This window comes from Schistocerca cancellata, chromosome 4 (genome assembly GCF_023864275.1).
Source record: "Schistocerca cancellata isolate TAMUIC-IGC-003103 chromosome 4, iqSchCanc2.1, whole genome shotgun sequence".
NCBI lineage: Eukaryota > Metazoa > Arthropoda > Insecta > Orthoptera > Acrididae > Schistocerca > Schistocerca cancellata.
In genome coordinates, this window is record NC_064629.1 from 580,332,175 (window position 1) to 580,353,758 (window position 21,584).

General features: G+C 38.6%; 1 protein-coding gene across 1 annotated transcript in view; it reads left to right on the forward strand.

The window, feature by feature from the left end:
- The first annotated feature begins 4,557 nt into the window (after positions 1-4,557).
- LOC126184333 (cullin-2) overlaps positions 4,558-21,584 on the forward strand; it is a 184,818-nt gene continuing 167,791 nt past the window's right edge. Inside the window, exons 1-2 of the mRNA XM_049926709.1 lie at positions 4,558-4,712; positions 14,516-14,657. Coding sequence (XP_049782666.1) covers positions 14,539-14,657 — 119 coding nt within the window. The 5' untranslated portion in view covers positions 4,558-4,712; positions 14,516-14,538. The remainder of the gene's footprint in view (positions 4,713-14,515; positions 14,658-21,584) is intronic.

Below are 21,584 nucleotides of genomic sequence, written 5' to 3' on the forward strand. Positions count from 1 at the left end.
CTCATTTCTTTAAAGTCATCAAATTTTAAATCACCTCCAATGAAATCATGATGACTTAAATACGTATCATCCTGTTTAAAATTATTTTAAAAATTAAAATTATCTGTAGGTAATTGATTTGTTATTGATGAATATGTTTCAGTTAAATAAAAAAATCTAATTCCTTTATGGCTACATCTAGTAAAATATTGTGCAAGTATATAGTCATTTTCAAGATTGAAATCTTCAAATACTACAACTGAATTATTTTGACACTTATTTAATCGCATAATTTCATCGTTATTTTCCTGAAAAACAGTATTTTTCATTAATTTTATATTAATTTTTTCACAATATTCTTGATATTTCTGTTGATCTAACCTTTTAGAATAAATCTACAAATGATAAGTTTAATTCCAATTTAACAATCCAAGTGCTAAAATGATAATATCGATCTTTAGTATTGTTTTTCCACAACCACTCTGCCCTATTATTGAACTTTGAAGAATACTCAGTACAAGTATACCATGTTCATTTTTCATTGCTTTTCTGGAAATCTAATAATGGTTCCTAATCTTCGATTTTTACATAATTTTTATTAATGATGAATGACTCATCTATTTAATTTTAGTTAAAATTCATCTGTTCTTGAAAAAAGATTAACTGTAAAACTTATAAAAACCTTTCACAATTTGGTTTTTGTACAACTTTTTTATCTCCAAATATTACATGAAAAAATAATAACATACTGTGATAATGAACTAATAGAAATTCCTTTTGGGAAATATAAACTGAAAAATTTGGAAAAATTTATCCATTCAAAGAACCTAACATATACAGTAAAGAAATTTCTTTAAAATTGAATTGCTGTTGAACGTGATATTAAATTATTTATGTAAAAATAATAATTTCCGAAATTAATTGCATTCGATTTAATAAACATTTATTTTAAACTCCCTGCGGAATTGTTTGTTAAACATACTGATCAATATCGTAAAGATGATAATATAATTTAATTTACTGTAACTAATATTATTTGATGTGTATATATATTTATATTAATTTTATTTATATTATTGTAAACACTTATGATATATTTATTAATATTTACATTATATATATTTTATAATTATTTATTTTTATCATATTAATTTAATTTAACTAATATTATTTGATTTAATTTAAACCAGATGTTGATCTTGTAGGACCAAGAATTGATGAACAAAACATTCCTGAAAATATTCCAATTTTCGGTACTATTATAATTTAGAAATTACTGTAACTTATGAAAATAATAATTTGATCGACTTCAATGGTTCTACTGTTACAGTCATTTTGAAAATGGCTTTGTAAATTTTTTTCTTAATATACCTTCAGCAGAATCGAGAGTTATCAGTTTTACTCTTTTTTAATGAAAAATCTAAGAATAATTTAAATATTCCATACAAAGGAACGGAAATTAATATTAACATTGGTGATCGATGGATTCATCCAAATCGTGAGAGATTGTATATATCACTTGATGTTATACTTGCAGATGGTACAGATTTTTCAGGATTTGGTGGTAAGTCAAATTTTAAACTAATTGATAATTATGAAGTAAAATTGTTCGATGTTATTACAATTAAAAAAGAAAATAATATTTTGTCTATACAATAGTATCTGTTTATTCCTTCATCAGTTGTTATTCGTCTGTCGGATTTTGTAAAGGTTTTTAATGAAATATTCTGGGTTGCAGATTGAACAATAATTTTCACTTGGAGTTCACGTTCAGAAGATTCTGTTCTTAGATGGACTACTAATAATGAGAATAGTGCACTTCGAAAATAAACTTGAAAGACATTGTTGAAAATTTAGTAAGTCACCTTAACAGGTATAGTGATGGTTATGCAGAAGTGTGCGAGGTGCCGGGGCTAGCAGTGTATTTAACACTCAATTCTTCTAGAATCTACATATGTACATGATGCTCTAAGCCCCCCCTATTCTATCTCCAACTTTTGCTGTTGCACAAGGATAAAAAAAAATACGCGAACTGACTCTAATCAACCCTGCCAGTGGAGTAGAAGAGAGTTTGGCACCTGCAATAATTTAATTTGATAAATAAGTTAAATAAACGAAGGTTTCATTAACATAGTGAGGAATGATGGGGTTGCTCTACCGATTAACAGAATGAAAGTTCTGTCCAAAATAACAATATGATTTATTAAGACTAAACACAAAATAATAAACAAAAACACATGAAACATTTATAATACATCAAATTGGCTCAAATTGGAGACTCAAACAAACGCTCTGAATGTGAAGTTGTCCCTAAACTAGATTGTGAGGATTATGACGAAGTGGTATGTGCAGCCAATTCCTTGCAACTCAAATCTTAGAGAAAACACATAGCCAACCCAACATTAATTCCTGCTACCCAAGACAGAACAAAGTTAGAAAAAGACGAACAGGCGCGCTCTACTGAGCTCTGATTATCACCTAGGAAAATCCCTGTCTGCTGGTGCTGCGGACATACCTTACCAAACTGTCTTCTTAACTGCCAGAACACGATCTGGCATACCGGAGCCGATGGCTGGTTGCTTCGACGTCCTCGACCGAAAGGCGAGAGCCGACTCACACAAGAGCACCCGTACAAAACCGAACACAGAACATTCGCGCCCCCACGACAGTGGCCGTGGTTAAACGTTCCAATCAGCAACTCGAAAACCGGAGGAAAATTCCACTCCATTGCCGGAACACTACCATTCCACCAATGGAGATTCTTGGCGCCAATTTCTTCGCCGATCTTGCTACGTCACGGAGCTATGCCCTGAGCAAGCCAATCACAGTTACTATTTTGCAGAAAGCGCGGGAATTTTCCCGCCACAGCTGCCTGGGTACACAAGTCATTCCCACGCCTCGCTGGTAGCCTGCCAGAAAGTGTTTTCGCTAAGTTTCTGCGAACTAACGGAACCTCTAGCCCAGCCGCTACTTCAGGCCCTGCGAGCGTGCCTCTTGACAATGTCGGCGTCTGGAAAGCATTCACTCGACTCCCTCACACCTGTTGGCTTACCCTTTCAAAGTCAACAGAGCCCGCCTGTCACTGGACCACCCGGGTGACGAGAGACGCTGCTTGGGAAGTCCGCGTGTGAAGGAATAGCAACTTTCCACCACATGCAATTAGAGAGGAGAATCGTAAGATAGAAATATGAGAGGGGGCTCATGCCACCTCTCAAGTGCTCACCAAATTAACGGAAACGGGAAAAAATCTTTCAATATTTCAAAGTCTGTAATTTTGATAACTAAATATAGTCAGCAGATCTTACTACTTTTAGATGATAAATGTAAAATTACATCTCCACATCGTTATACTAAAATCTTTTCAGAAGACAAAGATAAATTAGAGAAAATCGTTATTTTGAGTCTTATTTATTGTGGTAAAAAACAAAATCAAGCTCGTTGTATTCATGTTACTAAATTTAACTAAAGTTTCAAAGTTTTGTGTTTTTTAAAAAAACAAATGAATAAATTCAGTTTGTTCAAAAATTATTCAAATGGCTCTAAGCACTATTGGACCTAACCTCTGAGGTCATCAGTCCCCTAGACTTAGAACTATTTAAACCTAACTGACCTAAGGACATCGTACACATCCATACCTGAGGCAGGATTCGAACCTGCGACCATAGCAGCAGAGTGGTTTTCGACTGAAGCGCCTAGAACCGCTCGGTCACAACGGGTGGCTTTTAGTTTGTTAAAAATTTAATTTCAACTGAATATTTTTTGTTTAAATGAAAATTTCGTTCGTAGGTATAAATAAAATTTTAAAATAGGGATATAGTCAATTAGATTTTTAATGAACACACTTTTCATTTTTTAGTTAATTGAAATTTCGCTCGTGGATATAGATAACATTTTAACCAGGGGATACAGTAAAACTAAAATAACGAGATATTTTAAAAAATATAATCTTTGTCCTGGAACTGTAATAGATATACTACTCTCCGTGAGTAAGTGTGACAGGACACTTGTGTTTCGAAATACAGCCAGCAAGGAGCAGTGGAGGAAGGAAAGTGGCGTAACGAAGTACAACCAATTTGTTGTGACATAAGTTGCGGCACTTAAGTTGCGCCACTTAAACTGAGAGTTCACACATGGAACTGCAGTATACCATTAGCTGTGACGATACTTTTGTTGCGTGTGGGAACCCAGCTGACATTCACCCCTAGGTTGGCAGCCGATAGATATGAATGGGCGGTGGGGGTAGAAAAATGGCGTCACAAAGTTAAAGTTGTTGTTGTTAAAAATGGCGCCACAGGAATTCGGGTGTCTTCACATGCTACTTCGGTGACGCCATAGGAGAGGATTCCAAGTGGCGTCACATTTATTGCATGTGGTAACACAGCTAAACAAGCTTACTGACCGATCTGAAGTTCTCCTCATAGCGAGCCGAAGTTCCACGGAAAGTGAAGCTTACACTTTCGCAACGTCTTATTCCATGCAAAGAGCATAATGCTATTACTTCTGCCAATAACGGTTGCAACTATACGAAAGTTGTTGTAACAGAAATCTTTGGCTGTTTGTTTGCCGTTAAATCGCGGGGGTGTCTGGTGTGTGTATGTGTTGTATGTATGGGAATCTTTGGAGTATCCAAGCTTCGGCTGTGAAAGGAAAGATAAAAGTTGTTGCAGGTGTCGTCAGTCAGATGCGTTTGTGTACTATGTTTTGGTGAGTGTTGTGTTGCGTAAATTTTTGGGGTAGGTATTTTGTTCGTGTTTTAAGCTATAGTTCAGAAAAAAACGAAATGTTATATGGCTTTATTTTTGTAATTTAGTTATTTCTAGATTCTGAGCTATATGTATTCGTGTTTGAATTATTTAAATTTGTAGGGTGTTTGTTGTACAATTGTTCCTGTATTTGCTGTGTGCACAACGTGTTCGGTTCATGGTATGTTGCAATAAATTTCCGAAAAATATCGTGTTTTATTAGCAAGTACAATTTAATGCAGCTGTCATTTTTAGGTTCACAGTAACCGAATCGAGAGGTGTGACAGTGTATGGTATTAGTAGTGTCGAACATTACAGTGGTCATTCTGCAAGATGACGACAAATGTCTGATAGTTGTGCTACTGACATACATATATTTATTTGTACTCACGTATACAGTGTTCAACGCTGTTTATTACTACCGAATGAACGAAATATTCCGGGATGACTGTAGAATGTTGTTAGTTTTGGAATCCGATGAAATCTTATACGAAAAAGCTTTCATTCCTTCTCCCCATTTTGTATAGGGAAAGTATAGAATGTAAGGTACATTGCGAAGAATAATTGTGTGTAGCCAGTGGACAGTGGAACTGAAAGCTCGTGGTCATATAAAATGATAGTTCAGTAACAAACCAAATGTCTTGTATTGAGTTGTTCAACTGCGTCTTTGCATTAGGGGTTAAAGCGTTTGCTAATGACAGGTGCCGGTACACAGATAAAAAAAAAAAAGTTAATGTACTTCTAGTTTCCATGTCGTGTTCGGTTTGATTATATTAGCAGTTTAATTACCGTGTACTATGAGAAATGCATAGATTCCGTGGAACACTTTCTATCTTTGAGTTAAATTGTATTTTACCGTCACTTAAGTATGAATACGCCAAAAGCATTTTTCTTTTTGACCATTTGCGAAAAACATAAACTTTCCATAACCCTTTCCTTTAACCACACTCCCCAGTTTGTTTATTATTGAACAGTTTTACACCTTCAGGCATTTTATTCTACCACGTTTTCATTGTTGTATAGGAGAAACTGTAGGAACTGTTTGCTTGTACTAGTAAGTGTAGTTTGTCATATTTAGTATTACGCTCAAATTGTTTTGCATAGCGTAAAACCATTGACACTGAATGCCATTTTGAGGAGAATAGGCCCACTTTACTTTTATTTGAGATGAATAAAATGTTCAGATTACTAGCCAGCAGTCCCGTCACAGTGTTCCTGTGTTTCATAGATCACTTCAGGTGTCGCTGGAATGGAATGTTTTGATATGGTAATTGTTTGTTTATTTTCCTAATCTCCATGAGATTGTGGCAGACGATGCAGTAGGAAGGTACTGGACTCAGAGAATAGTGGTTCAAATCCCCAATCAGCCATCCAGATTTAGGTTTTCTGTAAATTTTGTAAATTACTTGGATGTTTCATTTGAAAGGGCACAGCTGATTCCCTCCCCAAATAACACGTGTGCTCAGTCTGGAACATCTTCAAAAACAAATAGTACCATTTCATCACTTTTGTGTTGTGTCAAATCATTTCCTTCCACAAGGAAGGTTGGAAAAAAGTGCAAATCTTTGTAACTGTCCTAATTGGTGATAAGTAGTGAGCCACAAGGTTGAGGCATCAAATAGGTATCTGTCGCACCTCTTGCACACCACCTTTAATATGGTAAACATTTAATGCATTGCAGTTTAGTCCTGAGAAATAACTGTTGCTCTTGATGTCGGCTGAGTGACCTAGTTAGCAATCCAGAGGAACCAGAGCATATGACCACAATCCATTTCTTAAAATTTTATCCATAACATGATTGTTATTAATGGGCAGACACAACTACACTACTAACACAGGCGAAGGAAAACCTACTGTGCTATATGATGTGCATTCATGACATTTGTATGATTCGCCAATCCTGTTGGGCTAGATTTTATGAGAGTGCATTTTAAACTTCAGCAATATTGTGACAGTTAAACAGATATTATAACACTTTCAATTTAAGTAAAGAAATCCCTGTTGTAGTAGTTCATTTCTTGCAATTGTTTAGTTCCTGGGGGAAAAAACCTCATTGGTGGAGTGTTTTGGGGGAATAACATAGAAAAATGTGAGGTTTAGGCCTGACTGATATGATTAGTGGTGACAGAGCATAAGCTTGGATTTTCAATGAAACCACTCTCATATTTGCCCAGAGTTGTTTAGGACACCACAGAGTACCTAAATTTGAATGCAGGGTGGAGATTTGTCAGTGCACTGGCCACTGTGTCACTTCACTTTGTAATCCTGTGATTGGGCAGTGCTTTCGGTCATGTGTTTTCTTCAAGCAACTGTACTGATGTTAGTTTCAGGACCTATGTTCAGAAGCTGCCTTGTGTAACATGTGGCACATTTGGTCTTTACGTGTTGTTGTCGTCGTCATAAGTTTCATGTCTTCTACCAGACATTTCCTGTTATAAATTCACATGATGCAGCTGATGATATACTGCTTGAAAATACTCAATATGCTTAATTTGGAAAACTGAAATTTGCAATAGTCCATTCTTTTGCTTTGTGTGATGATTTCCTTTGCGATTTTCTCAAGAAACAGCACATTAATGGAGTCTGCTAAGTGAGTCCAGAGCAGTAGTCTATAGGTGATGTGACTGTGGAACAAAGGTATTGTTGCATAATATGCTTTTCAGTGTTCACAGAAGATTAGGACTCTGGGAATTCCCCAAACACATTTATAGTGTATTGTTGCAAAATTAGTTCGCAATCACTGATAAAACCAAGATGTATAATGGCTTTTGGCTCACCCACAACTATGATGGTATATAAATTATCAGTGTCATCCTGCTTGGTTTGTTTTTATGTATTTATTTGTTCAAGTGGAGCTGCTTGACATTTCAAAGCTGTATTACATGAACAGCAAATGTTTCACTTGGAAAATGAGGTTGTGATATCTCCAAACTGTAGAATGTGAGTAATAAAGCCTAAATCATCAACAAAAAATCAGGAGTGGTGAAGGGCATAGTATAACTTCACAGGGCACCATTTGTTTATGTGAGACTGTTCCTGATACCAATTAAATCAACTCCCTGTTATAAAGATAAAATTGAAGACTTGCTAAAGCAATTTTGTCACAGCTATTAGTTTTCAATTTACAAATCTGGACCTTTATAAGTGTGCAATCACACTTTCTTTAAGTTTGCTCTGTATTGGTGGCACGGACTCTCTTTTTTGTGAGAACATGGCTCATCCTTTAGTCAAGTACGGAACTGCTTTTTTCCAAGTTGTTTCCTTCTTTGAAATCCTTCATCTCTATAAACAAGTTGTACTTGTACTTTGTGTGACAGGAAGGAGCTCCTTTAAAGGTACTTGTTAATAAAAACACCCAGGGTTTGAAAAAGAGCTGATACCCTGAATGAATTATCACTCTGCAGTGGAACATGCATTGATTTAAAACTTTCTGTAGACCTGTAATGTCTGTCATGTTTGCTCTTTCATTGACATTTTATGGTAATATTTTGAGTTTGCAACATAATGATACAAGGTGCATCTGAAAAGCTTGATGAATGGTCTCGGAAACTAAAAGAAACAATAGTTACAAACAAAATTTCTTTATTGACCCTTAAGGAGATCACCATTAACTATGACACACTTCTGTAATTAGTTGTAAAGCTGTTGGAAAATGTCAGCAAAGGTTTCTTGTGGAATTGCTTGAAGAACTGTGGAACTGCATTGTTGGATATCATCATCATTACAGAAGATGAGATTTGGTACTGCAAGTATGATCCAGAGGCCAAGCAACAGTCAATGGTATGGTCTTCATTGTCTTCCCTGCCTCCCTTGGGTAGAAATTCATGATGGATCAAGACCCTGTTGTCAAAAATTCAATCAACATCCTAATAATCTTGGATTTTGTCGGCTGACCCTTTTTTTTTTTTTTTGGAGAATGGGTCAACAACTGACATCATACCATTTACTCTTGAATGGTCTCTAAATCGTATTGGTAGCACCAGGCCTCATCTCTCGTAATGATGCAAATATCCATCAATGTGTGACTACGGTGTTTCGTGTGATTCCATGAGAAGTGTTTGCTGAGAGTTTGCAACAGTTTTACCACCAATGTCAGAGGCATGTTGTAGCTAATGGCAATTACTTTGAAGGCCACTAGTGGTATTTTGTTTTTAACTCTTGTTTCCTTTATTTTTTGAGACCATTCACAGAACTTTTCACACACACCTTGTACAAGGATGCCATACAGACCCTGTTTTTCAGGGTAGAATCCTGTAATGTCTTGAAGTATGTCTGACAGATGGCAGTCATAACATTAATGAATGTATTGCATTGTGTCATTTCAAGGTTACCCTTGTCCATCCTTCTTTTCAATCATTTCCCAGACTCCCTAGCTAGTGCAGTTTCTTTAAATTTCCCATCCCCAGAACTAGCTATATTAGAAAACATCTACTTTGTACACCAATAAATTCTTTTTGTACCTGCCACTGTCATTATTGTTGTTATTGTCATTACTACTCCTACTACCCCCTACTACTACTATTACTATTACTATCAGTATTAGTGGCAAGAGCAGCAGCAGCAGTAGTACAAGTACTGCCAATGTTATTATTTACTCAAAGTGTCACTATAGACACTCAAATCATTTTAATACTATTTGTCATATTAAAATTGGCATTTCTTATGTAAATATGATGTAAAAAAGGTATTGTATGTGTGAAAACATGGTCCGATGTTAGAGAGGGCGTGATGGCCCTAAATCAGATCAGGTTAACCACTCCATTACAGAACCAGTCTTGGACATGATGATGAAATCTGTTGAAAGCTGAAAGACAGTTGTCTGTACGATCTTGCTAAACAGTTGTACCAGAAAATATTTTATTTAGGGCTAGTACTTTGTCTTACTCTAGGCATTTTTGCACTAAAATTCGTGTACAAGGTGCTATAGTTGAGTTTCAGCACACTGTGTGGCTATTGAATGAGGTCACTTTGGGAATACCCAACAATGAAAATGAGGTTTCTCTGAAAATATAATTGGGAGGTGTGAACCCCATGTCAAGTGACCTGTGGCTGTTTTGGTTACTCGATATCAACCAGATTGGTTGCTTCCTGCTATCATTTGCTCCATCCCGAGTCTATGGTGGACTCCACTAACCTTAATGAACTTCAGCTGATATGTTGCTCCACTCACAATTCCCCTGTTAATTTCTGTCAGTTCTTCTCCTCCTTTTGAGAATGGTTACTGGGTTCAGCCACTAATTCTGGCTCAAGAATCCCTGTATTATGTGGCACCATTTTGTCACTTTGTGTTCTGTAGCTTCATTCAAAGACTTTTTGCCAAACATTTCAGCACCTCAATTACAGTACTGCATCATCTAGTTGAGGTAGGATGGACATAGAATAATTATGGGCAAAGTTTAAACTGATTGTAAGTTGCACTCTTGAGGAGTACATGCCAAGTAAAAGGATTAAGGACAGAAAAGACCCACTGTGGCTTAATAACAAAATTCGGAAAATGCCAAGGAAACACAGGTTGTTGCACTCTGAATTTTTTTTTTTTTTTTAAAGAACACAAAACTTTCTGAAGCCAGAAGTTAGTAGATATTCGTGTGTCCACAAAAAGATCAATGAGCAAAACATACACGACCACCGTCATACCTTAGTGCAAGATCCTGCCGAAAATATTCGGGTCCTGTGTAAAATTGGTTAATGGATCAAAGGCTTATATCCAGCCACTTGTTTAACAGTCTAGTGTGGCAATAGAAGACAGCAAAATTAAAAATGAAGTTTTAAATTTCACATTTAAAAAAAAAAAAATCATCGCATGCAGGAGGCTCATTCAGAAACACCGTTGTTTGATCATTGCATGGACTCTATTAAGGAGGACATAGAAATGGGCATCTCTGTCATTGAGAAGCACCTGAAAGATTCAAAAACAAATAAGTTACAAAGTCTGGGTGGGATCCCATTTTGGTTTTGTGGAGAGTACTCTGCGATATTGGCCTTTTTCTTGGGCATCAGCTCCTTACTTGGTTTGCATTTATCACAAATCTTCCACCCATCACAAAGTTCCAAGGAATTGGGAAAAAAAAGGCAGGTGTCTCCTGTGTATAAGAACTGTGCAAGTGCAGATCCAAAAAATTGCAGACCAGTATCCTTAATGTAGGTTTGTTGCAAAACTCTTGGAGCTTATTCTAAGTTTGGTTATAATAAATTTCCTTGAGACAAAGGAACTTCTGCCCACAAATCAACATGGATTTAGAAAGCATGGCTCATGCAAAATGCAGCTTGTGCTTTTCTTGCACAGTGTTGTGCAAAACATGGATAAAGGGCAACAGGAATATTCCATCTTTCTGAATTTCCGTAATATGTTTGACAAAGTGCCACATTGGGGATGTATGAGCATATGAAATAGGTTCCCAGATATGTGGGTGGCTCAAAGACTTGTTAAGTAATAATAGAATCCAGTATATCATCCTGGATGGCAAGTGTTCATCAGAGACCAGGGTATCATCACGAGTGCTCCAGGGAATTGTGTTATGTTGGTTAGTTGGTTGGTTTGGGGGAAGGGACCTAGCAGTGAGGTCATATTGGATTTGGGAGGGATGGGGAATAAAGCTGGCCATTACCTTTCAAAGGAACCATCCTGGCATTTGCCTGAAGCGATTTATGGAAATCACGGAACACCTAAGTCAGGATGGCTGGATGCGGGTTTGAACTGTTGTCCTCCCAAATGTGTGTCCAGTTTGCTAACCACTGCACCACCTCGCTCAGTGGAATTATGATAGGGCCGCCGCTGTTCTCTGTATACACAGATGATCTGATGGATAGTGTGTGCGGCAACCTGAGACTGTTTCCTGATGACACTGTAGCATACGGGATTCAGTGTAATGGATAGCAGCCTTCTGTTTGTGTATACAAATGTAAATTAATGCACATGAGTAGGAAAAACACTGCTGTAATGTTTGAATATGCCGTTGGTGGTGTGCTGCATGACTCAGTTAAGCCCATTCAATGTCTAGGTGCAGCATAAAGCAGTATGAAATGGAACATGCAACATGTGAGGTCAGGAGTAGGGAAGGCGATCATCAGCTTTGGTTTATTGGGAAATACTAGGAAAGTATAGCTCATCTATGAAGGAGACGGCATATAGAACACCAGGGCAGCTCATTCTCAAGTACTACTTGAGAGTTTGGGATCTGAACCAGGTTGGATTAAAGTAAGACATCAGATCAGAGGTGCGCTGCTAGATTTGTTACCAGTAGGACTGATCAACATGTGAGAATTATGGAGATACTTCATAAACTCAAATAGGAATCCCTGAAGGGAAGATGGTGTTCTGTATGTGAAACACTGTTGAGAAAACTGGGAGAACGAGCATTTGTGACTGACTGCAGAATGATTCTACTGCCATCAACATATGTTTTGTGTTAGGACCACGAAGACAATACAAGAGAAATTAGGGCTCGAATGGAGTCATATAGACAGTTTTTTTTCCTTGCTCCATATGCTGTTGGAACAGCAAAGGGAATGACTAGTAGTGGTATAAGGTATTGTCCACAGTGCACCATATGGTTGCTTGTGTAATACAAATGTAGACATAGGTTTGATAATTTTTCATCTGTCGTCTTAATGGGGTAATCAGTCCTATTTGGTTCGAGTTCCTTTTGCTGTAGTAATCATGGTTTACATGCATGAATTACAGAGATCTTTGATCACATGTAGCGAGGCATTTTCCAAGGAACCACATTTGTGTTTTATAAATGAATTACTCATTGCTTCATTTTATGGCACCTTTAGACTACTGACATTTTGATGCTTTACTTGTATGTTGCATAGATAGTCCAGATGATATGAACATTGGCTGTGAAATGCAGAGTTCTGCATTCATACCACAGTTGTGGCACACAGATTTAATATACCACCAAGTTTCGAGGCAGCTCACACTCCACTGCAGAGTAAAAGATTCATTTGGGTTTAAAACTTGCCATTTTCATTTGTTTCACAGTTAAACTCTATGTCTTGTTGTCAGATAATATTTGTACACAATTATGTATTATAATTATAGTCAAAGATCAACTTCCATTGACATTGTTTCCTTGAAGGTATTTTCTCCATCTTGAGGAAGTTCAGAATTAAGATTGTGTGGAAAGATAGTTTAGCAGATGAGACATGGAGAAGAAGGCAGAAACAGATAGAGACAAGAAAATTGTGAATAGTGTTATTTTCTGGAGAGAATCCTAAGAGTCATATTTGTGCTGTTAACATTCTATTAGTGTCTTTGTTCCAAACAGAACATAAAATATTTCACTATACAGCCAAAAGTATGCAGACACCCATTGCTGTTAGTTCCAAAGGCAGCAGTTATAATTTACCTACTCTTTCCTACCATTATAGGATTGAATCTTTGGGAAAGGTCTTTCAGTACATGGAAGACAGAAATTATTCCCATTTTCCTGAAACTTGCTGAATAGTTGGGCTTATGGATGGATTGGCTAGGCACATAAACATTGTTGTAGCTCATCCAACAGTGTTTATTTTGGTGCTTTGAGCAATCCAGTAAACCATCTACCATATCAGCATGTGCTCATCTGTGTACCATTGTTCATCACTCTATAAAAACTTATTCCACTGCTCCACAGGCCAATGATAGTGTTGTTTGAACTTGTAAGAGCAACATTCTTTATTGATTTTTGTCGTCATTGGCACATGGGTAGAGATGTAACAGTGAGAGTAGTCCAGTTGCCTCTCAGTGGACACGTTTAATAATTATAGATGTCTGGTGATTGGTTTGTGCAACAACTTCATTAGTTCCCATTCTGAACAGCCTCCATACCTCTCTGTTATTGGCCCATTCTGAATGGCCTCCATGCCTTTCTGCTGTTGGCCCACTCTGAAAGGCTTCTCTCTCTCTCTCTCTCTCTCTCTCTCTCTCTAGCTCTCTCTCTCTCTCTCTCTCTCTCTCTCTAGCTCTCTCTCTCTCTCTCTCTCTCTCCCCCTGTCTATTTATCTATCTATCTCTCTGCCCTTGGCCCTTTCTGCATGGCCTCCCCCTCTGCTCTTGACCTGTTCTGAATGACCTCCCCCCTCTGCTCTTGGCTCACTCTGGATTGCCGCCAACTCTGCTCTTGGCCCATTTTGAATGGTTCTTCCCTGTGCTATTTGCCATTGTGGACATTCGTTACCTCTCCTCGTGGCAGTATTGAACTGCCCCCGGCCCCGGCCATCCTGGACGACTACTGCCCCTGGCCCCGGCCATCCTGGGCGACTACTGCCCCCGGCCCAGGGCTGTTCTGGATGGCTACCACCCCTGGCCCCAGGCCGTCCTGGATAGCTGCCACCCTGGATGACTAACCACCCCCTGTCCCAGGCCGTACTGGACGGATACCACCCCCGGCTCTGGGCCATTCTGGGCGGCTACTGCCCCCAGGCTGTCCTGTTTGGTCTTCATGCCTGGTTCATCCATCCTAAATGGCCTCATTCTGCTGTTGCCCAGTTTTGGATGTTGCCCACCTCTGCTCCTGGCCCATTTCGAATGGCCTCTCCCTCTGCTCTTGGCTGTTTTTAAATGACCTTTCATTCTGCTCAGTGCCTAGGAAGAACTGCTTTGTCCTCCATTGGCTATTCTGAAACAACTGCCCCTCTGCTTGTGGCTTATTTTGGATGACATTCTTCCCCATCACCCCCTCTCTCCCCCACCCTCATGGCTGAATCCCTTTCTTATGTTGTTAGTGACGCCATTGAATTTCTTTAGCTGTAGTTGTGGTAAATGTGAGCAAGCTGTATTTCACAAACATGTAATTTTTTGCTTCCAGATTGTGTACAAGACACAAGAGACATGTCTTTGAAACCAAAGAATGTTGATTTCAATGAAACATGGAGTGCTTTAAGAGAAACTGTAAAAGGAGTACTAACACTTAGTTCTGTACCTCGGTCTGTTTGGAATGATCGCTTCAGGTAACAATTGAATATCTAGTATTATTTCAGTTTATTGAAAATTTCATTCACACTCATTCTTCACTATGCATATTTGACACTTAAGTAACAGCCATTTTTCAGTGAGTTACTTTATATGCAATGAGATCTTTCATTTCATCCTTATAATTGTGCTTAAGGATTACACTTATGTTTGTGAAATTACCACTTATTACGTAAGTTTATACATTGCTTTAATACAGTTAAACCAGTTTATCAATTTGTGAAAATATGGAATTGAAATTTCATTAACCTTTAACATATAAAATTTATCCTTGGGTAGTTGTTTTTTGATGTTTAACACATCAGTTTAGATTGATGTTATCAAACATTGTAATGTTTGTTTTAAAACTAGACCAAAAGGAAGGAAAAATATTGCATTATTTGCTGTAGGTCAACTCAAAAGTGATGACAGAACGAATAGGTTGCAAAAGGTCATATGTAGGGTTCTAGTTGATAACTGTGAAGGGCTACTTAACGATAGCAAACTACAACAAATTCCAGGAATACAGATGTATTGGCAAAGTATACAAAACGTGAATGTAGTTTGCATCCAATGTGCTAGGGAAGACAACAAAAAGGTCGTAATAACCTCAAACAGCACATCAATGTCCCATGTGCTAAAAGGACAAAACTGTGTTATCAGCAGAGCAAAGACTGTTAAACATGTAAACTTACTTGAGTGATAGATTCTAAGAACTAGTTCTGGTAGAAGGTATTCAGATACTGTTGAACCGAATCAAATAAATAAAAATGGCTACAGATATAAAACAACAGGAACACTGTCAGACAGGCACAATGAACAGTCAGCAGCTAATAAAATAGCAATTACACCAGAGTCGGGTGACCAGCTCGAATTCTAAGTCACCTATTGACTGTCCAGAAACAACAAGCCATCGTTAAGGAAATTGAGGGATGAAACCAGATCCAGAATTTTCCATGCAAAAATAAAAACCACTAGCAATAAAGATTTGTACATGCGTGTGGAACATGAACAAAAAACAATAATTTGAATCCTTTTTGTTGGCTTAAAGGTAAAAACACCAAAAAAGAACTATGAGAAGAAGCAACAAATGTTGTCCCCAAATTATGTACCACTGATATTAGCATAGCAGGATCCACGCAGTCTAGATGCAATATACCTACTGATAAAACTAACAAATAAAATACAAGCTGAACCACATGGCATACAAGTAAGAAGCAAAGAAATAATTATGTGAGTGAAATGTGCAGAGTGTGACAGCACACAATCTATAGATAAGTTTCGCATCACATATTTATGAATCTTGTGAGGAAGTTATCAAACTTGCATGAATATAGGAAATGTTGGTTAACTGACTGTGGCAATACACAACTGTTGAGGAAATCACCTTCAAAAGCTGATGAAATAACTTTTCCAGTTCCAGAAGGGGTGGTATGAATTCAGCTGAAGACAAAGAACTTGCCAGCTGGCACAGATAAACTGCAAATCTTGCTCAACAAAGTGTTCAGTGGAACAGAGGCGACATACAGTGTTGATAATAGGTGGTAATGTTGTATGACCACATAGCATTTGCCGCATGGAGTGGCCGCACGGTTTGAAGCATCATGTCACAGATTGCACGGCCCCTCCCGCTGGAGGTTTGAGTCCTTCCTCGGGCATGGTTGTGTGTGTTTGTCCTTAGGATAATTTAGGTTAAGTAGTGTGTAAGTCTAGGGACCGATGACCTTAGCAATTTGGTCCCTTAGGAATTCACACACATTCGAACATAGCATTTGATCCCAGACTTCATGGCCACAGTTCTACGTCCACACAGTGTGCCTTAGATAAGCTTATTCATTCAATAATACGTCTGTCTAAAGTACGAAGTGTCCAAATAAGCTAGGTACACACCTTTCGAAGTGCTATAGCGTTGGAGGAAGTGAGTTATCTCTCTAAAGAAAACCCTCTCCAAATAATACGCATTCAGGAGCCACACAGCAAAATAAACAAATTACGATTCACCTTAGTTAATATTAAAGAGAAGTAATCCAATAGTAGCTATTTTTGTCATAGATAAGATAATTACAGTCATAAAGATTGATCAACTTTCTGATGAACATGCCTGCAGTTTAGATGAAATCTGCAGATGTTACATAACAAATGTATACCTTCAGTGTAGTCATAATATACACTGACAGAGAAGAATTGCAGCACCAAGGAGGAGCTGTGTGACATAAATGAAAGTTGGTAGGCATGTTTCTGCATGTAAAAGATGATGACTATTCAAATTTCACTCCAGTCGCATAAGAGTGGCACTAGTAGTGCCACTATGAGGATGCAAATCAGGTTTGTTTTAAATACATGCTGTAACGCTCATGGGTGTTAGTTACCTCTGAGGTTGGATGTGGGGAGTTGATCTTGGTCAAGAATGCCTTGAAGGTGACAAAGGTGCCTCACCGAGTCTGAACGAGTTCACATAATAGGCTACAAGAAGCTGGATGTTCCTTTTGCATTACTGAAGAAAGAACTGGCAGTCATATAGCCACTGTATGTGAGTCCCGGCAGCAATGGTCATGAGAATGTATGGTTGCTCTCGATGAACATGTGGCACCACTGAGAGGGAAGACCTTGGTTTTCGATGCATGGCTCTGGTTCATTGTACTGAATCTGCAGCAGCAATTTGAGCAACAGTTGGCAGCATAATGATACAACAAACTCTTACATACAAATCTGTTAGTTCAAGACAGCTCTGAGCCAGATGCCCTGTAGTGTGCATTCCATTGACCCCAAACCATTACCATTTGTGACTTCAGAGGTGTCAAGTGAGAGCTCATTGAAGGGCAGGGTGGAGGTCTGTTATGTTTTCTAATTTAAGCTGATTCTGCATCAGTGGCAGTGGTGGCCGCATGTTGGTTAGGAGGAAGCCAGTTGAGGGCCTGCAACCAGCCTGCCTGCTAGATGCGTTTTACCCACACCTGTAGTTGTGGTATGGAGTGGGATTTAATATGACAGCAGGATCACTCTCATGGTTATCCCACACACGGCGACTGCAAATTTGTACATCAATCTGGTGATTAGACCTGTTTTGCTGCCATTCATCAACAGCATTCCAGGGGGTGTTCTCCAGCAGAATAACACTCACCCACATATCACTGTTGTAACTCAACATGCTCTACAGTGTGTTGACATTTTGCTTTGACCTGCTAGATCACCAGATCTGTCTCCAATTGAGCATGTATGGGACATCATCAAACAACAACTACACCATCACCCACAAACAGCATTAACCATTCCTGTGTCGACCAACCAAGTGCAACAGGCGTGGAACTCTGTCCCACAAACTGATATCTGTCAGTTATATTATGCAATGCATACACAATTGTATGCCTGCATTCAACATTCTGGTCATTACACCATTTGTTAATGTACTAGCATTTCACATTTACAATGGCTTATCTTGTGCTTGCATTAACCTGTGATCTTACCATGTTACTCACTCAAACATGTTGCCTAGATAAATATGCACTACTGGCCATTAAAATTGCTTCACCAAGAAGAAATGCAGATGCTAAATGGGTATTCATTGGACAAATATATTATACTAGAACTGACATGTGATTACATTTTCACCTAATAAATCCTGAGAAATCAGTACCCAGAACAACCACCTCTGCCCATAATAACGGCCTTGATACGCCTTGTCATTGAGCCAAACAGAGCTTGGATGGCGTGTACAGGTACAGCTGCCCATGCAGCTTCAACACGATACCACAGTTCATCAAGAGTAGTGACTGGTGTATTGTGACGAGCCAGTTGCTCGGCTACCGTTGGCCAGATGTTTTCAGTTGGTGAGAGATCTGGAGTACGTGCTGGCCAAGGCAGCAGTCAAACATTTTCTGTATCCAGAAAGGCCCGTACATGACCTGCAGCATGCGGTTGTGCATTATCCTGCTGAAATGTAGGGTTTCGCAGGGATCGAATGAAGGGTAGAGCCACGGGTCATAACACATCTGAAATGTAACGTCCACTGTTCAAAGTGCCGACAATGCGAACAAGAGGTGACTGAGACGTGTAACCAGTGGCACCCCATACCATCACGCCGGGTGATACGCCAGTATGGCGATGATGAATACATGCTTCCAATGTGCGTTCACCGCGATATCGCCAAACACGGATGTGACCATCATTATGCTGTAAACAGAACCTGGATTCATCCGAAAAAAATGTTTTGGCATTTGTGCACCCAGGTTCGTTGTTGAGTACACCATCACAGGCACTCCTGTCTGTGATGCAGCGTCAAGGGTAACCACAGCCATGGTCTCTGAGCTGATAGTCTATGCTGCTGCAAACGTTGTCGAACTGTTCGTGCAGTTGGTTGTTGTCTTGCGAACATCCCCATCTGTTGACTCAGGGATCAAGACGTGGCTGCACGATCCGTTACAGCCATGCGGATAAGATGCCCGTCATCTCGACTGCTAGTGATACAAGGCTGTTGGGATCCAGCACGGCGTTCCGTATTACCCTCCTGAACCCACCGATTCCATATTACGCTAACAGTCATTGGATCTCGACCAACACAAGCAGCAATGTTGCGATACGATAAACCGCAATCGCGATAGGCTACAATCCGACCTTTATCAAAGTCGGAAACGTGATGGTATGCATTTCTCCTCCTTACATGAGCCATCACAACAATGTTCCACCAGGCAACATCGGTTAACTGCTGTTTGTGTATGAGAAATCGGTCGGAAACTTTCCTCATGTCAGCACGTTGTCGGTGTTGCCACTGGCGCCAACCTTGTGTGAATGCTCTGAAAAGCTAATCATTTGTATATCACAGCATCTTCTTCCTGTTGGTTAAATTTTGCGTCTGTAGCATGTCATCTTCGTGTGTAGCAATTTTAATGGCCAGTAGTGTATTACTGAAATTTCATCAATCTACATTATTTTTTAGTGTTGTGATTTATTTTTCCATCAGTGTACATCCATATGTTGAAATTGAAAAGAGGACAGCAACACTGGGAGCTAAGGCACAAATAGGTTTTTCACTCTGGTCATTAATGCCAAATCAGTGAATGCTATGGCGTAGCATGGTTCAATCTCCAAAGTGCATTAAAAACTGGCCTTGTACATAATTAATAAACCATTGAATCCACCACGTATCACAACTGAGTGGGTGCTTAAAAAATTTTGACCTTAATCTTGATGATAACATTGCCTTTCTAATGTAAAATGTTAAGTTGGTGAGACACTAATGAGCGATAATAACTGCACTGTGTAATGAGGATCATGGGACAGAACATAGTGTTGTAATGGAGTGTAGGTACAATCAGCAGAAAATAAAATGGGAACTGTTGCAGTCTAAGATACTGACAGTAGATGTAGCATTTGATGTGTACAAATAAGTGCAAGAAGTTGTACATTCAGTTTAAATGGTAATTGCCAATCAATCCCAATAGCAGCTATGAACAGAAAGTAAGCTGAGATAACCTGGAGTGGACCCCTACAGAATCTTAGAGAATGAGGCAAGCCAGAAGGTGGTGTCAATAGGCAATTGGAGCACAGCAGGACATCAGAAGCCTGGGACAGTATGGAAGGGTTAAATGTTATAAAGAGTTATGAAAAAATGAGACTTGGGCACTGGAAAGCATATGTTAAAGATAAGTTCCAACTAGAGATTTGGGGAATGCCCCACACAATTGTAAGGAACAGAATAAAATCACAGACTGTCTTTCACATTTTTAAGAAAGGAGATGGGACATTAACAACTGATTGGGAATCTTTAATCAAAGTATTAATGAAGGCTGATTTTGAGAATATGGAACAGTAGCACCATCTGTGTATAGAAATGAAAGCTGCCTACAAAAATGATAGAGCGGTAATCCCATTTGCCAAATAAGTAGTACATGTCACAGTAACTAAACAGAAAAACATTGGTAGCAGAGCTGATGTTGTTAGGTGTTGGTTAACTTGGCTTATTTCTTTGTAGCCTTTCAGCACTGAGTGCTCGTTACCATGCCCCACTAAGGGCAAAGTTGTAAGTACTAATCTCAGTGGCTTCTGTGATGACAGAATTCAAGTAGGTAGGTGCATGTGGTAAGATTTCCTTTTTATCAAGTATAATTTTATGTTTGTTTACGACATTGTGTTTAGCAACAACAGATTTATCAAAATCGCAATACTTAATGTGGCATTGTTGCTCTGTACAGCATTCTGAAATCATTCATATTTACTGACCAACATAACTGCTTCTACATTTGTAAGGAATCTTATGTTTCAGGAATATTGAGACAGTCTAACTGGGTGCAGCATCTTTCTAATTTTCTTGGGTGGTGAGAAAAGGAGTGAATACTTTGTATGCTCAGGGCTGCTCATTTTATTTGTTGTAGCTGCAAAGAAAGGGAGGAGTGCTATAGGCTAATCATCTTGTGATGATGATCTCCATGTTTTCATTTTTCAGAGACTGCTGGCTTCATCTATCATTCACTCTCACCCTTCTTCCCAAACATCTTTCTTGAATATCTAATCTTGGAATCCAGGTGGTCCTTGTCAGAAACAATTTTTGCTCTATATATCAATGCATTTTAAACTGCTCTCTTTTGGTCTTGGCGATGGAAGCTTTGCACGCTTAAGGTATAGGTCAGTATGTCTTGGCTTATAGTAAACAGTGTGACCAAGTCACCTATCTGATTTTCTTTCAACTGAAAAATCTAAAAATGTTAATTCTCCTTCTCTCTCCAACTCAGTGTAAAACTTCATACGAAGTGTGCATACTATTCATATTCTTAATGATCAGGTGTGAAACTTTGATCCCATGTGGGCAGATCATCAACACAATGAAAGAACGGTGGAAGAAAATGTGCAGAATTTAACATGTGTTCTTTTAAATTCTTGGTAAGGAAAATAGCCACTTACAGTGATAGCAGAGGAAGTAGTTGAAAGTTTGA